This window comes from Hyaena hyaena, unplaced genomic scaffold, assembly GCF_003009895.1.
Source record: "Hyaena hyaena isolate Hyena2069 unplaced genomic scaffold, ASM300989v1 scaffold_93, whole genome shotgun sequence".
In the NCBI taxonomy this organism is placed as follows: domain Eukaryota; kingdom Metazoa; phylum Chordata; class Mammalia; order Carnivora; family Hyaenidae; genus Hyaena; species Hyaena hyaena.
The window spans coordinates 228,207-245,960 of record NW_024080724.1 but is presented as its reverse complement, the minus strand read 5'-3'; the positions used below and the strand labels follow the sequence as shown (position 1 = coordinate 245,960).

Here is a 17,754-nt window from a genome sequence, read left to right as displayed (position 1 = left end):
TGCTTGTCATGGCCCTCCCTTGTTGATTCTGGCCATCACCCGTGCACATGCAGTGATATCCCGTGGTGGTTCTGATTCGCCTTTCCCTGAAGTCAAATGGTGTGCCACGTCCTTTCTCCTGTGGGTGGAAACTCCTTAGCTGCTTTGCCAATGCCCGGCCTTTAAGGGACTTTAGGTAGACCACACTGATTCTCCCTCTATAAAAACTCTGCTTACCCATAGCTACCTCACTTCCTCAAATAAAAAGTGAATGAGAGGGCACCTGGGTGGCTCAGTTGGTTAAGTGTCTGACTTTGACTCAGGTCATGATCTCACAGTTCAAGTCTCGCATCGGGCTCTGTACTGACAGCTCAGAGCTTGGAGCCCGCTTCAGATTCTGTGTCTCCCTCTCTCTCTGCCCCTCCCCTGCTAGCATTCTGTCTGTCTGTCTCTCTATCTCTCAAAAATAAATAAAACATTAAAAAAAAAGTTCTTAAAAAGGAAATGTAACTCCAAGTAGCATAAGCGAAAGGGAGATTTATTGGCTGCGAAGGAGGTGAATAATTGACTTATGGGAGGGACCGGCAGGCAGTGGGGCCTCAGGCACAGCCAGAACCGGGGACTCAACCCCTGCGAGGACTCTCTGGCCATCCCTTATCTCGGCTTCTCTTCATCAGCTAGCTTGGTGCTTCTACACCACAGACCACATCCTCTGCATGGTGGGAAATACGGTTACCGACAACTCGGAGCTTCCACAGTCAGCTAGAAATCTTGGCCTTCTTTTTTGGTTTTAGTTTGAGAGGTCCTGGGCTGGAGGACATAGGGTCGAATTCTGCCTGACCCATCCTGGCCCACATGCCCGACCTTGGGCCAGTCACCTGTGGCCAGAAGGGGCGATCACATGATGAGACAGTGCCTTCTGAACCCAAATGGTGGTGGAGGGGATGAGGAAGATGGGAAGAGAAGGTGAGGATGCTGGTCCCACAAAGGAGGAAGGTGCTTGGCAGACAAAACCGTAGGTGCCAACTTAACCTTGACGGATGAGCAGGAGTTGCAGGAGGGGGAAGGACACTGCAGGATGGGAAGAATCTGCTGTTCACAGCAGCTCTGTACGAGGTGCTGCCCAGGGCTTTTCGTTCCACGGTGGAAGGATTGCCCCTCACATAATGCCCACAACCCACAGTTTACAAAATGCTCTTATCCCAGTTATCCCATTCAATCTTCACAGCCACCCTGGGAGGAACAGGAACGGATATTACTATAAAACTCATTTTATGGATGAAGACACTGAGGCTCAGAGAGGTTAGAGACTTGCTCAAGGTCACAAATCCTAGTGGGAGGGGAGGCTGGGGTCCAAGTCCAAGTCCTCTGACCCTCCCTTCAGTAGACATTCACCACCTGCATCATGATTTTCTAGTCCTGTGCCAGAACTGCAGACCTACCTGCACGACTTGAAAGCTCTCATACAGTCATTTCCTGGGGCTTGTGGAAACTTCCTTCCTGCCAAGAGCTTTGCAGATTTGGGGGGGATTAGAGAGGTAGAAGGCGGGCACAGCCATGTGCACTGTTCTAGGGGAAGAGGGCACTGACTCTTCAAACACTGAAAGCCCCTGGGTGGGTGCGATGTAGTGTGCAGGGCACACCCCCAGTTCTCACCTCAGCCCAGTGAAGAAGAAGTGCTTGTTTATGTTTCACAGGTGACAAAACTGTCGCGACACTCCCCTGCCCTCCTTCTGCAGCCCAGCACCTTTCTTCCTCTTTCTGAGCCTGCCGCTCTCTGTGCAGCAGTTACTGGCTCGTCTCTGGGGTGAAGTAACTTGCATGAGTCAGGACATTTTTGGAAACTCAGCTCAGACTGACCTATATAAGCAACAGAAACGACAATAATTTATTCATGCATAAAAGCCAGAAGTCCTAGTGTGGCTCCCTGCAAGGCTACGGTCAAGAATTCCGGATCTTTCCCAAAGCCACCCATGTGGCCAAGCCCCAGGCTGGGCCCACAACCTCCCAGGATGCAGTTGTGAGGTGCAGCGCCCTGAATGGGGTTGTGAATGCCACCCCCCCCCCCCCCCCCCCCAGTGACCAGCTGCCGTCTGAGGCATTTTTCAGAGAGTGTGCTTTTTCGTAACTTCTCTTTTCTGCTTTGTCTTAGCTGTGGCCCTTCCAGGCCCACCCGGCCCTCCAGGACAGCCAGGACTCCCCGGATCCAGGAACCTGGTCAGTGTTACTATCAGTGTGTCTTCGCTCTTCTGCTCTGGAAGGATGTACTTAGAACTTCAGCAGTAGTGCTTAGGGGCTGGCACACCTCTTAATGTAAGAATTAGACCTCCATGGCAATAGAATTGGTACAACTGCACACACGAAGGGCATTTATTATCTCTTTAGGTGACTTACTAAGTAGAAAGACACAGACTACAAAATCATTTATGATTTTGGTTCCACGCTTCTAATCCTTAATTCACTAAACCGTAACAGGACCCAACTGTATTACATCAAAAAAACATAAGCACGAGAGTAGAGACACCATGAAAGCAGGTCCTGTGCTGGTCACATTGGCCCTGGGTAATTCAGCCTCTCCCTTCTGCCAGAGGACAGCTCTTGCACATTCCTTACCCTACAGATCACTGGCACAGGGTGTAGGTAGCACTCGGAGCCTATTGTGATGCACAGGAAGAGGGACAAATACCTCACAAGGATGTCAAGAGTCCTGGGAATGCTCTTGGATCCCGGCTCAGTTTAGCTGGAAAACTTGGCTGCCAGATGAAAGAGCTGTCCAGCAGACGACGGAATTTTGATATCTGGCGCCTCGAGGGGATTTCCCAGCCATCTTGATGCACAAAGTCATTCTTTTCAAGGCTAGGTGAAAATTAATTTTTTATAATCTTTCTCGGTTGAAATGAAAAACAAGAGCTCTCTTGACCCGATATTTCATGAAGACTTGATGCTTTTCAAGTGATTTTTGCAGCTTTTATGTCTGCTCCTGGATTTGCCAAGATGGATATCTAGTCTTTGGCCATTTCCTCAACAGAGAAATTACAGACCATAATTTTCTATCATGTATTTAATGTGACAACTACCCAGCTGGGCAAAAAAGATTCAAAACCTAAGTGGAACTGCTCTTTGGCTTGCCTTTCTTATTCCAAGTGAAAACACACTTGAAGCTCTTTAAGGAGGAGCGTGAGGTAAACGCTTTGAACATCAGTGCCACTGAGCAGCTCACACAAATGGAAGTGGCAAAGCTTACCCACGATTTTGCTAATACCAAGACCCAATGAAGGCCACTCTGTGTACAGTTTTTTAATGTCTTCGTGCTCGCGGAGTATTATCTTCCTGTTTTCATTTATTTAGTACAGTTTCGATTCGTCCTCTATGCTAATTCATGTTTTGGTTCTTTGAAAACAATGTCCTTTGGTTATTAACGAAAGTACTTATCTCTCTAAGGGACAATAAGCCCTTTTTTAAAAAAAATTTTATAGTTTTTATTTATTTTTGAAACAGAGACAGAGCATGAGTGGGGGAGGGGCAGAGAATGAGGGAGACACGGAATCTGAAACAGGCTCTGAGCTGCCTGCACAGAACCCAGCGCGGGGCCCGAACCCATGAACCACGAGATCATGACCTGAGACGAAGTCAGATGCTTAACCGACTGAGCCACCCAGGCGTCCCAATAAGCCTTTTTTTCACTGGCTGTCAGAGGACGGCTCCTGTTCGCTTTCACAAAGGCCAATTCTTCAGACAGTACCACTGCTCCAATGTTAACTGCACTGCTTGGAACTTAAATTTTTCTGACAGGTCACAGCATTTAGCAGCATGGATGACATGCTGCAGAAAGCACATTTGGTTATCGAAGGGACGTTCATCTACCTGAGGGACAGCACGGACTTCTTCATTCGCGTCCGAGACGGGTGGAAGAAATTGCAGGTAATTTTTAAGCTTCCCTTAGCAAAATGCCTCCAAATACCCCTCAAAAAATAACAATCTACCCCTGGAAGTGCCGTTTTTCTGTTTTGGAAATGGGCCAACCATTTCTAGTCGATGCCTCATTTTCTACGTCCTGTTTTCCTTCAGCTGGGAGACCTGATCCCCATTCCCGCCGACAGTCCGCCGCCTCCTGCGCTCTCCAGCAATGTGAGTGTTTGCCCTGCCTGACTCCTCGCTCCTTCACCCAGCAGCAGCAGCTTCTGAGTCCCCATTGCTGTCCAGGACCAAGCTCTCCCAGCTCTGGCCAGCCAGCTCTGGTGGAAGCCCAGAGATTGCCAAGTGCCGGCAGAATGTTCTCATTAGTAGGGCAGAGGGAAAACTGGACCCAGAGGCTGGAGACCTGCTGTTTCCGCATCGTAGCTGAGTGGTCTTGGGCCAGGAGCTTGCCCACCCTCAGCCTCAGTTTATTTACCTGTGAAATCGTGGCTGGCATAGGCAGTCTAGAAGAGCCCTTTAGTCTTTGCGCTCTGAGACTTCTTTGCCTGATAAGAACGTTGGCAGCTTCCATTGTCCATTTTTCCACCCCACAGCAATGCTTTGAGGCAGGTCTTGTCATCCCCATTCTGCAGCTGAGGAAAGCCAGGCTCTGAAGAGTTGACTGTTCTATTAGGTGGATGCATTGGCTATAAAACTGGGTCTTCTTCTTCCCTGGTTCAGTGTTCTCTGCAAAAGATTTGAGAACATCCCCTCCCTTTCTGAGGATCATTTCTACATGGGGACATGAAACTTTTAGCAATTAAGAGTGGCCCCCCAAACAATGGCAAACTATTTAAAGTGTCTATTCAAAAATATCACACTTGAACCTCAGTGTACTCCAAAGAACAGTTTGAATGCATCTTCAGGACCATTTGTTTTCCTCTTTTACATAACAGCCCCATCAGCCGCAGCCTCCGCTGATGTCTCTTTCAACTGTCAATTACCAGAGGCCTGCGGTAAGTACAATTCGTGCATTTATCCTGCAGATGCTGAGTTACGTGTCTGCTGTGTGCCAGGCCCCGTGCTTGGGACATGGTTGCTACCCTCAAGGTGCATACAGACTAGAGAGAGGGGCAAACAAAAAAATAGGTAGTCACTGCGGTCAGTCATTGGGGCAAGGCCAACATGGGGTGCTGGAGGTGTGAGGAACATTAAGGAATTATGCCATCTTTAGAGGGGGGGACCTCTAAACTAAGACTGAAGGAGAGCTGAGAGAAGGAGAGAGCCAGGTGGGGGAAAGAGAGTGGACATTTGAGGCAGAGGGGATTTGGAACAGGGGTTGGTGAGAGAGAGTGCTGGCACTTGTGTAATTGTAAATATTTCAGTCTGGCCAAAGAGACAGAGCTCAAGGTAGAGAAGGGAGAAGGTTAGTCTACAGAAGGCAGAGGCTTGTCATCGAGGGCTGGTAAGCCGAGCTAAGGACCTTGGCTCTTTCCAGTGGGCACTGGGCAGCTACTGAAGGGTCTTAGACAAGAAAAGGGTCTATAAGATTGGCATTTGGGAAATTACCTTGGCTACAGTGTACAAATGGGTTGGAGGGAACAGGCCCAGGGGCCCAAAGACAGGTGGCTGTTGTGTTATCTGAACTAAGGATCACAGCAGTGAACATGCAAAAAAGTAGGAAGATTGGAGGGAAGGGAAGGAGATAGGAGAGTGACAGATTTGGTCACTGGGATGGATATGGGGCAGCAAAGATGAGGGAAATCAGGAATGATGCCCGGGTTTCGACCGGGGTCACTGAGTGGTGCTAGCTTCCTTCCCAAGGATCTTGTTACCAGAATTAAAACTCTGACTCTCTTCCTTCACTAGCTTACGTGAAGATTTTGTTCAGATAATTGCAGGAACCTCCTGGCACTCAATTGCAGGAAGTTCAATTGGGTCTTAGACTCTTGGCCCTGCTATTAGTCTGCTCCTCTCCCTCCACAGACCAGCTCCTGCGAGGGTCTTTCTTCCCGCCTCCCTTCTGCCCCGACCCCAACCTGCAGATGGAGGTTCCTTCCACAAAGCTTGCCCACACCGCTGTGGGTTACCGTGGCGCTGATTCTGGCCTCGGCTGTGTGTGATCTGACAGCTGCCGAGCCCGGTACTACCTCCCTCCATTCAGAGTGGGGGGACAGGGCGTCTACACGGGCCATCTTGGGCTAACTGCCCGCTCCCAGCCAGATCAACAGCAGCCAAGAGAATGAGATTTGAATGACCCAAGGCCACTCTTTTTAGCGAGCAGGGTGGGGGCATTTTCAAAGAACAAGGCACAGGCTTGGCAGACACCAGTAAGGTGTTTCCAGTAGTACTGCCATTCATCACGCAGGATCTCATCCGCAGCCCAGTGAGTGTGGGCCCCTGTAGGAGATCTAAGCGGAGGTCACCCGGAGGGAGTCCGGTAAGGGGCCTGGTCTGGAGATACAGACCTGAGAGTCTTCAGCTGAGCCCTGGCAATGGTGAAGGGGGCGCACTAGGATTCCCAAAAGAGAATCTGCACACTGATAAGAGTTTGGACCTTGAGGAGCACAACCCAAAAGGAAGTGATGGAAGAAGCCTGAGAACAAATAGGAGCCACAGCCAGAGAGGAAGAAAGAATGCCAACCAAGGTAGAAGCCAGTGGTGTCACGTGCTTCCAAAAGGCCCATCAAAGAACTAATGGTGTCCTCCAAATTTAGGTGCCAGAGAAAAGCATTTCTGGAGCATGAGGGCAGGCCCAACGAGATTCCCTCTGCTTGACGAATAAACGGGAGGTGAGATGAGGAAAGAGAGAAGCGTGTGGAGGTAACCCTACCAAAAGCTCTGCCATGAGGGGGAGAAGTTAGGGCAGCAGCTGAAGGATTTTTAAAATCGCATTTTATAAGTTCTAAAGTAATCTGTATTTTTAGAAAGTTTGGACAATAAATATAAAGAATGGAGAAGGAAACGGGACATGGCCTATAACTTTACCAAAATGACAACCATCCCCAGAATCACCCTTTTAATATTTGATTGTTGAAACATCATTGCCTTCATAAAAATGATAGCCTGTTTATTATAAAAAAATGTTCTGGCACTTAGAGAAACACAGACATAAGGGCACAAAAGCCCCCAGGCCCACCATTCAGAAACAGCCATCATTCCAGACAGTTCTTTCCGTATCTTTGTGAAGAAAGCGAAGTGGAGGTGGGTGGGAGAGGAGACATGGCAGGGATGCCCTGTGCTCACCTCCACACCTTTCCCAGGTGTCCCCTGGCACAGGGACGCCATCCTCCTGTGACTGCCCTTGGGTGTAGCCACCAGAAACACACTGGTTGGAAGGTGAGGAGACCACAGAGCTTCTTGCTTCAGGTGCTACAGATAATGGGAAGGAAGAAGACAGAGTTTGTATGTGGGACAGCAAGTGTGGTGACCTGGAAGCGGTCGTGGGAGTGGACAGCGTGCTGGAGTCCGCTCCCCATGCCAAGGTCTGCTGCTGGGAAGGCTGCAAGGAAGTCTTGTCTCAGCCGGAAGGGGCGGTGTGCTTGACCTAGACCTCTATCTAGCCTGGTGATACAGGCAAAACCAGGATGAATAAAAAGGAAGAAGTTGGGGGATGTTGCGAGCTTGGAGTCTGTTCTCTTCAAAATGGGGAAGGAAACGGATGGTGAGATGGAGAAGAAGGTCCATCGCTGTGCAGGGACTGCGTGGATGTTGTACTTCACAGCGAGCTGTGCCCCATAGGCTGGACACTTGAGGAGCAGATGAGTGCCAATATGGCGGCACTTGGTGCCAGGCCTCAGAGAGGCTCGGTGCCAGGGACATTCAGACCTGAGAAGCAGTGCAAGCGTGCGGGGAGAAGCACTGACCACCTCCTGCCTCACCTCACAGGGCTCATGTCATGCCTTTTGGTTTGAAATATTCTCTTCTGGAGATTTGGCCACAGGGTCTGCACCAGCCCTCCCCAGCTCTATGCTGATGAGAGGAAAGTCACTCCTGAGGTGACATCGATGAGGGAGAGGACCACTCCTGGACACATGCCACAGAATGTATTCCAGAGGCCAGAGCACAAAGGCCGGGAGAGAGGGATAGGTTTTGGGAGAGGAACTGTGGAGAGAACAAGACTATGGAAGGATTTTATTTTGGCTGCTGACCAAGGTGGCAGCAATGCAAAGCTAGAATTACTGTGTGACCCCGAGTTGCTAAAAGGGTCTGCCTGGCAGTCTTAGCAATAAATGTCATGACCTTCGCCATTCAGTGCCTTTCCCTCTGGGCCCCTCACAATCAGCTGCAGGCCTCCTCGGGAAGTAGAAGAAAGGGCAAGGTCAGAAAGCTCGGTGTGGCTCTGGGGTCCAGGACCAGAGCCAGCTTAAAACCTTCCTGGAAGCTGAACTAGGGGAGACCCAGAAGCCTCCAGCAAGTGGCCTGCACACTGGATTCAGATCTCTGAAGTGCCCTATTCGGTTTGGTTTGGTTTCATGTGGAGAAGAACTGTCCGCCGCGTAGAGCTGTTCAGAGAGCTGAAGCAGGCTTCCTGGGATCTGAGCCTCCCTGCCCTGGAGATGGTCAGGCTGGGGCTGGGATGCCACTGTCACGTAGAGGCTGAATATGACCACCTCTGGCGCCTTCCATCCCAGCAAGGCTGGGCTCTTACTAGGAACGTGAGACGGGTGTGGGGGGGCTGGAATTTGCCTTTTCAACTCTTAAACCGCACTTTTCTCTTGCTTCCTTTTTCCAGCTGCACTTGGTCGCTCTGAACATGCCATTTTCTGGGGACATCCGAGCAGATCTTCAGTGCTTCCAGCAGGCCAGGGCTGCGGGGCTGTTGTCTACCTACCGAGCATTCTTATCATCCCACTTGCAAGACCTCTCCACGGTTGTGAGGAAAGCAGAGAGATACAGCCTTCCAATAGTGAACCTCAGGGTAAAGAGAAATGTTCTTCCCGCTGTCTCCTGGGCACACTGGTCTCCACAGTCTCAGGCAATTGCCACTTCCTGACGTCGTCAGAAGTGTGCTGGTCCAAGACCCCACCTGTCTCTGCTTGGCTGTGCGACTTTGGTTGGGCCCATTTCACCCGTCTGTGCCTCAGTTTCCTTGTATTTACAGTGGCCCTTGGACAGTATGACTCTCGGAGCAGATAAGAGGATGGAATAATAATCACCCCTTTCATTTACATAGCTTTGAAAATGTCTACTGTATATCCATTATCTTAATAGACACTTCCAATAAAAGAGGGAATTGTTCTTTCCTCAGGCCACCAGATGGAAACTGAGGCTCAGAGGGAGAAAAGAGTTTGCCCGGAAGTCACCGCCTACCAGAATTCCTTTCCTTGACTCTCTGGGGCTGTCAGCTCCATCGAGGCTGCTTTCCGTAGGGCGGTGGCTGGATGGCACCGGGTAGCGCTGCTTAGAACGGCTCCCAGGGTGGGGCCATGTTGTCCCGGCACATCTCGGCACATCTAAGCTGCCCAAAACTGCCAGATAATTCTCGGCCCCCTTTCGCTGGCCAGGCAAGGCCTTGTAGGCCCTGTGGTATCCCATGGAAGTAGGCGGCTCCTTTAAGGCTACAGAGGGGCAGCCCGGTTACTGCTCAGACCCATCCCGGACCCTTCCTCTCCCCGTATCTCAAAGGTGCTTCGAGACCCTTAAGTCCCTGTGACCCCAGTGTTCCAATTTGGTACCTTGAGGCTAGCAAGTTCCATCCTGGCCTCACTGCTGGCACTTTCCGTCTCTTCTCCTGAGGTTTTGTTCTGCCGCATGCACCCACTCAAATTATTGGTACTCTTGGAATACAAATAACCAAAGGCAACTGGGCTCCTTCAGGAAAAAAAGTAAGAGATTCATCTCTGTATCAGCCACCGTGTAGACTGACACAGCCCTGGCACAAATTTGGAGCTTGGTGTGTATGCATAAAATTTTTAAAATAAAAATTAGTAAAGACCTGAAGCACACTTTTGATGGGGAGCAGCCTTCAGACACATATAATAAGGGAAATTACCACAAGAAATCAGACTGCAAAACCAAAAGGGTTCAAGGATAAAATCAAACCACACACATCTCCTGGGCTCCCACTCTGTCCAGGTGCTGGGATTGGGGCTGGTGGCTTTGGCGTGAGGTGGCATGTGGGCCTTGAAGAGTGAATAAGTAGCCAGGCCATTTGCAGGCTGATGGCAGGAAATACCAATGTGGCATTTCTATCTCCATAGGGCCAAGTGCTTTTCAATAATTGGGACTCCATTTTTTCTGGCAACGGAGGTCAGTTCAGTACACATGTTCCAATATACTCCTTTGATGGCCGAGACGTGATGACAGATCCTTCCTGGTGAGTAAGGGTAGAAGCCCGGAAAGTAGGTAGGGTGATAGACTTTTTAAAGAGACATTCTACCAGTGTGATGCTTTTACCGGCTGCCCCCTGGGCTATTGCTAGACTGAGCCTCAGTGAGGCAGCTGAGGGCCCTGGAGAGAGCCCTGGCCTCGCAGCCAGAAGACCTGAGTCCAATATCTTAATAAGGAATCTTTCAAGGGTCTTCCACTCTCTGACCCTCAGCTGCCTCACCTGTGAAATGGGCAAAATAATCACAACTGTACCCTAGGATTGCTGTGAGCATCAAATGATAAGTGTGCAACTGTCCACCATGCAGTAGGTACTTGATAAGTGGTGAGGAAGGCTGTTCTTGGTGACCCTTTAACCCCGTGCTGTGAGCTGTGCTCTAATTCTTTCAACACGACATGCACTCAGTAAGATTAGAACGACTTGGCAAAGTTTTCCTCAGTGTCTACCCTATGCCAGGCCTGATACCACACCCCCCGCCCCCGGAAGGCACATTAATAAACTACATGACCCCATGCCCTTGCAAGGCTCATGGTCTACAGGGGAAGACAGACATGAACCAGCTACAGTTCTGGACAGAGCACTGTGATTGTAAAATGGAGAAACAGATAAGATTACGAGCACAGAAGAAAGATTCGTCCTTGTTTGGGGCTGACAGTTAAGAGGGCTGCCTGTAAGAGGAAGCACTGGATGGACTTTGAAACATGAGAAGGAATCACTGGTCTGAAAATGAGAGAGGAGCTACTCCAGGCTAAGAGACCTCATGAGCAAAGGTTCAGATTCACGAAAGCAGAGTCTGATCTGAGAACAAGGCCAAGCTGGGTCTGGTTGGAATATGGGAGGTTCAGCTAGCCGAAAAGAGCAACTTTCCAAGAGGTGGGGTCCAAGCATGATGTGGGGCAGGACTGGGAAGGGCTCAGGAGTTTGGCTTGGTTCATTACTTAGGCCAACTTGTTCACCAAGGAGATACGCCACAAAGAAGTGACATGTCAAAAGTAACATGACACAATTCTTTTGCAGGCCCCAGAAGGTCATCTGGCACGGCTCCAGCACGCACGGAGTGCGTCTTGTGGATAAGTACTGTGAAGCGTGGCGAACCGCTGACATGGCCGTCACGGGACTGGCCTCCCCACTGAGCACAGGGAAGATTCTGGACCAGAAAGCGTATAGCTGCGCTGACAGGCTAATTGTTCTGTGTATCGAAAACAGTTTCCTGACAGATGCTAGGAAGTAATGACCCTCCAATGATCCTTAAGAGTTTTCCAATTTTTCTTATGTGAAGAGCCAACACTGAAATTGAAAATGTCTAAATGTTGTAAATATTAGTTTTTTAGGACACATCCGTCACAACAGCAACCAAAGAAAACATACCTCAGTACACTCAAAACTGAAGACATAAAGGGCTCAGATCAAATGTAAAATCTGATCCATCTATTGGTGCTAGATTCTGCAGGAGACCCCGTGCAGTGTGAACACACCCCAACATGGTTAAGAGTGAGTTGAAAACAAAGGCCTTGGGATTCCACCCACTGCATCCTTCAGAAAGTAATTTCCTCCTTTAACCATTGTTGTCGAGTGTAAGGTGTCCTTCATGTTTTCTCACAAAGTCAGTGTTTAGAAATGTTACCCTCTCTAAGTTATGTGCGGACCGAACGCTTTATTCTTCATACATCCATAATATACCCCCGTCCTTTGGTGTTCGTCCAGAGAATCAGAACTGCTCAAATGATCCTATTTGTATTTTCTGATATTACCAGACCTTAATGTTTACTTCCTGAAATATTATTGCCATCATGCTTTAGGAGTTTCATAGCTTTACACAGTATTTTAGTGTGGCATCTGTTTATATAACTCTGACTTGCTGTAAAAGTTTAAACTCCAAATTATCTGAAACTAGAAAAGAAATGATGTGTAATGACTACCTTTCCCTTGGCAACCCCCTCCCTGATATTATGACTTCCGCGGGGCAACTCTCGAATTATAACTGCCGTTGAACAAACAGGTTCATGAAGATGAGTTTTCTGAGACACATATATTGTGTCCTGAATACTTTGATTTTTTTTTCCATGTAAGTGAACATAAAGACATCTTTTCCAGGTGCTTTCTTCTGCTTGACTCTTTTCCCCAATTCCTTTATTCTCCGCCGCTGATGTGGAAGTGGCCCCGGGCGGGTGCGCTGACCCTGACGCTGCTCCACGGCCCTGGGGAGAGGATCAGAGACCAGGAGTGCTTCCCGTCATGCTCCTCCTCTCCTGCCTGTTGTCTCCCACTTGGAGGGGGCAGCATTGGTGGGCAGAAGGACCCCAGCGAGGGAGGGACACAGGGTGAACTGTGACTGTCGCAGTGCGTGACCTTGGGCAAGCCTGCCTTGTTCTTTCAAGGAGGCTGGAATAAAATAACCATATCAGTTCCCAGTTATTAAACATCAGACTTATTATTAGGCCCATTTACCCTTCTTAATAACCCTGCAAGGTAGGTATTTTTAGCTCCACTTTACAAATAGTGGGGGGGTGGGGAAGTAAGGCTGAGGAAGTCCCTTATTCCAGGTCCCCCAGCTGCTGAGTGGTCGGGCTGCTCTCAGACTAGGTCTGTGTCAGATCTTTGCCAGGGGCCACTGCGTGGGGCCGCCTGCCTGCTCCCTCCAGCGCTGAGTCTGTGGTGCTCTGGCTCTTGACCTGACCCTGCAGGAGAAGCAGGATCGCAGGCACGGGGCATGCTGGGATACTTCCTCCCATTCAGCGGGGCTGGCCCAGAAGCTCGGCAAAGTGAATCCACCCGAATAGCCCTTGAGGTAGGAAGGAAATTGAGGACCAAACAAAAGCAGACATCCCAGAACCTCACTTAGGGGCTTCCTAAGTGGAAGAGTGATGAGAATCTCTAATGAGTCATGGAAGAAAAGACAGCTTATCGGCTGGAAAGCCCCAGAAGTGGACGTTGAGCACCAGCCCATCCACCGAGTGAGTGGGGGCTGGGAGGTGCCTGGTACAGACAGGAACTGAGACAGGAGAGGGACAGGAGGCTCCTGAGGTCATGAAGTGAAGATGTCATCCATTTTAGTCAGAGCCCACCATGGCGCAGGGTCACAGAGCAGGCAGGGCAAGATGGGAGTTCAGGGAGGGCGAAAAGGAGCAGAGACTCCTGCTAACCCCAGGAAGGGAGGCTGAGGTTCAGGCCCTGGCCTCTCAGTCCTCTTTCTTTCTCCACTGGAGTATGTATAACCAACCGGCCCTTCTGGAAGAGGCCTGGATCGGCCCCAGCCCTCTCGGTCTCTGAGAATGATGGTTAAAATCCTGGGCATTCAAGACCCTTGAGTGAACATCAGCTTTCCCGTCACTGGCCAAAGGCCACTAGCCCGGGGTCCTCATGGTTACTTAAGCGAGTCACATAGGCCCTCTGGCAGACTGTTGCTCATGTCTCACCCCATCCCGCGACGGCCGTCCCCAGTCTGTGGCTAGCCTGGCCCGCTTGCCGATAGCCATTGCAGACTCTGCTTCATCCTTGACATCCCCCAGTCCCCGGACCTGTCTACCTTTTGTATTCCTCCTCCTCTGAACACCTCGTGTTCTTGGCACACAATTGAAACACAGAGACTAAAAGGTCCCTGAGCCTTCGCTCTATTCCTGAACGTACCTCAAGGCCAGGAAACGGACTAATTCTCTCAGGAATAATAGGGAAGGATGTATGCCCCCAGTAGTTCATCTTTACAGCGCTGGAGGTCTTTAGGTACTTGCCCTGAGTCCATAGAGCGTCAAGGTCTGAAGCCCACAGTATCCAAAGTCCCCTGTCTAGAAGCAGAACCAGAAGAACAGAGACAGATGTCAAGATATATGAGGGGTCGGGCCCCATGAGGAGGCAGACTTTGAAGGGCACAGAGGAGCCAAGAGACGGAGAAGGTAGGGGAGGTGGTGGAGACAAAGCATGAGGGAGAAGGTCCAGGGCGATACTCTGCCAGCCTGAACGTGGCCACAGGGTGGCGCCTGAAGGGGAGCCGAGGAGAGGAGGAGGATGGATCACGAGAGCTGCTCTCCAGTCTCCTGCGTGCACTGGGCTTTGTCCGCTTGCACTACGTTGTCTGAACCTGTAGAGAGTGCAAGAAGGAGAGTGCATGGAATTCCGGGAACTGTCGGCACTCCAGTAGAGCTGAATACTCATCCGCAAGGGAGACACAAGTCGAATTCACAAGCCAAAAACATTAAACAACAAACAAACAAAAAGGAATGTATTGGCTCTAGAAACTAGGAAGTAGGACGGCGGATGCAACAGACTCGTGATGTGGTCACTTAGTCTGCTGTGTGTGTGTGTGTGTGTGTGTGTGTGTGTGTCTGTCTGTCTGCTATCTTGCTTCTGCTTTTCTCTTCACTTGGCTTCCTTCCCTCCAGAGAGGAACAGGAGCTCCCCGTGTGGCCTGGGTTCTCAGACAGCTACAGGCGCACGTTACTCCACCACCCCAGAGACTGGGGACACTTCCTCTCCTCTCTGGGGTTGTATTACTTCCTGGAAAGGACGCGATCCATGCCACCGGTGTTGTGTGCCTGTAAGTGGGATTGGCAGCTCCCTCAAGATGAGCTGGGCAGAAAGAACACTTCCTCCACCCAAAATGTGGGGCTCACAATGACCAGAAAATGGGGACTCGTGAAGTTGAGAAAACAACAAACAAGCAAAATAGCAAAAATTCCAGCACACACAGTACCAGGGAAGGGCTGAGTGTGGGGTGTGTGGTGGCGGATGATAGAGGTGAGACTACACTGGCCTTGAATTCTAGAAGAAGGCATTTGAACTTGATTCTGCAATTGGTGGTACACCTTGGGAAGATTTTAAGAAGATGAGGTATACGGGATCAGGTCTTTGAGAAAAATCAAGTAGGTCTTTTGTCTACGCATTCATCTGTTCAGAAATACTTTTTTAAAAAAACTTAATGTTTATTTATTTTTGAGAGAGAGGCAGAGCAGGAGCAGGGGAGGAGTAGAGAGAGAGGTACACACACAATTTGAGCTGTCAGCATGGAGCCTGACATGGGGCTCGAGCTCACAAACTGCGAGGTCATGACCTGAGTCAAAGTCAGATGCTTAGCCGGCTGAGCCACCCACGCACCCCCAGAAATACGTTTTGAATGATGATTTTGAACTCAGGACTATGTTTGGATTTGGAAATATGAAGACAGATAGTGCTCCCCACTTTTCAAACCCACGGAGCTCATTCTCATGCCGCAGATTCTCACGAATTTCAGATTCTCACGAATTTCATGCCCCACCAACTTCACAGAGATCTCACCAGTTGAGGCAAGTATGTATGTACAATCTCTGCCTAACCTAGCAGCCGGAGAAGCACTTCTCTGGTTAGTCCTTGAGCTCTTGGGTCACCGAGGCACCACTGAGACCCTCACAGCTCTCGGATTCCCACTGGCTGACTTTCCCTTTTGCCTCCGACTCACAGGGCAGTCAAGTGTAGACAAGCCTCGGTCTGGGTCTAAATTTGGGCTCTGCCTTCTACGAGCCTTATAATCATAGGCTGGTTACTGAAGATTGTCCCCTACATTCAACCTTTCCCTGCAGCTCAGTTGCTTTAGCTATGAAACAGAGATTGTAATAGGAACTGCCTTCTATTGAGTTAAGTTATTGGAGACTCTAGAAAGGGGGCTCTCACACTGAGTAAGCATCCGTACGTGCTCGCTATCCTTGGCCTGACTTGAGGTTTCTCAGGAGGAGCTGGATGGTGTCTTCCAATCTGGTCTCTCTGCCTGACCCCAAGATCAGCGCTTGGGCTCAACCTGTACACACTGGTGCGACTGTAACTGTTGGTGTGTATCCACTGTCCCAAGCCCCTAAGTGGGTAGGAGACCCAAGCCTCTGGCTACTCACGCCCTCGGCTCATCCTCCCCATAATCCAACAACTGAAATGTTATTATCTGGCTCCGTAGGGGCTCCAGGATTCAGCTCTGGCCCTGGAGCTGGATTCCTCCTGACTGACAGGAGCACGTGCTACGACGACTATGAAATAGTCTGACTATTCCCCTGCCTAAGCCTGCCCAGCACCCTGAGTTCCAAAAACTGCCAGAGTGCCCTGTTATGTATGTATGCATGGGGGTGGTCTACCCTACCTCTCCCCACACACGCGCTCTTTTTCCCTCTGGTCCTTCTCTCGGTGACTGGCACCACCACCCAGCCGGTAGCCCAGGGGTCATTTATTTCTTTGTTCACTCATTCATTCCACAAATATTGACTAGATGTTTCTATAGTAGTAGTGGTAACAACAACAACAACATCAGTCATTTAAAAATCCATAAAAGTTAGTGCTAAGAAGTTCAGCAAAGTCTGGGTATTTCCATGATGACTACTTCTATTTCTTCTAAATGTCACAGTGTTTAACCAGTACTTGGGGCACTGTGCTGTGCTCCGTGTGTTGTTCTTTGAGACCCAGTGCGATGTTGACTCCTCTCTTACCTTCTCTGGGACTGCTACTCACACCCCCAGGCCGATCTCCTGGCTTCCAGTTCCCCACTCCACACCAGAGGAGAGAACTTTCTTTTTTTTTTTTTTAATGTTTATTTATTTTTGAGAGAGAGAGAGAGAGAGCAGGGGAGGGGCAGACAGAGAGGGAGAGAGAGGATCCAAAGAGGGCTCTGCATGGAGAGCAGAGAGCCTGATGCAGGGCTTGAACTCATGAGCATGACCTGAGCCAGAGTCAGATGCTTAACCAGCTGAGCCATCCAGGAGCCTCAAGAAAGAACTAACTTTCTGAAGAACCTGCCACACACGGTCGGTGTTTTGATTTGCCTTCCCCCTTACATAAGCATTCATTTGCAAGTAGTGTATGTGTGAGGTGATCCCAGGACACACGGACAGGGGAGTGGGGAAGTGAGACAGAGAAGGGAAGGCAGGCTGCAAAGGGGGCATCTTGTCACCCCTGTGGACAACCAGACCACGCTCTCCTCTTAGGAACTCTAGGAGCCTGTATGGAGTGCTTAGGCACCTCAGAATTTCCTGCCTAAGGGACAAGGGAGCTGGGGTAGTTATACGCCATCAGTCACTGAAAAGCAGGGGGTGTGAAATTCCAGTACTTCTGATCGGCCAGGACCAGGAGGGGTGGCTCAGGCTGCCAGAGAAAGGTCTCCAGTAGCCTCTTACAGCCGGAAGTTGGAGGTCTGCGGGCCTGGCACTGCCAAACCTGCTGAACCAGGCTCAGCTAATGGGAAGCCATGCAGGTTTAGTGTCAAGGACAACACCCATCAGGCCAAAACCCCGAGAGTTTGTGGAGGACATAAGCCTGGTACGAAGGCCTCTCTGACAAACTCAGCAAAGGCAGCACCTGCCCGTGAACCTGTCCGGATGTCTGTTTCCGCAGGACTGTGCCAGCGGGGGCTGGGGGCAAACCAGCGCCCAGAGCAGCGAGGAAAGCTCACGGTGGCCAGTGCAGTTGCTCAGGCACCCAGAAGAGCTCCCAATCCTTCTCAGTGTAGCCTTTCATACGTATTGATATTAGCGGATAACAAGCATGTGTTAGTCGTCTGAGGAGACGACCGTGGCCTCAAAACGAAACCAGACAAGCAGTCA

The 17,754-nt window shown here is 50.1% G+C and overlaps 1 protein-coding gene across 1 annotated transcript in view; it reads left to right on the top strand.

The window, feature by feature from the left end:
• Positions 1 to 12,303, top strand: part of COL15A1 (collagen type XV alpha 1 chain) — a 104,732-nt gene extending 92,429 nt beyond the window's left edge. Inside the window, exons 35-41 of the mRNA XM_039234836.1 lie at positions 2,132 to 2,196; positions 3,772 to 3,900; positions 4,048 to 4,107; positions 4,833 to 4,892; positions 8,612 to 8,797; positions 10,080 to 10,195; positions 11,225 to 12,303. Coding sequence (XP_039090767.1) covers positions 2,132 to 2,196; positions 3,772 to 3,900; positions 4,048 to 4,107; positions 4,833 to 4,892; positions 8,612 to 8,797; positions 10,080 to 10,195; positions 11,225 to 11,438 — 830 coding nt within the window. The 3' untranslated portion in view covers positions 11,439 to 12,303. The remainder of the gene's footprint in view (positions 1 to 2,131; positions 2,197 to 3,771; positions 3,901 to 4,047; positions 4,108 to 4,832; positions 4,893 to 8,611; positions 8,798 to 10,079; positions 10,196 to 11,224) is intronic.
• The last annotated feature ends 5,451 nt before the right edge of the window (positions 12,304 to 17,754 follow it).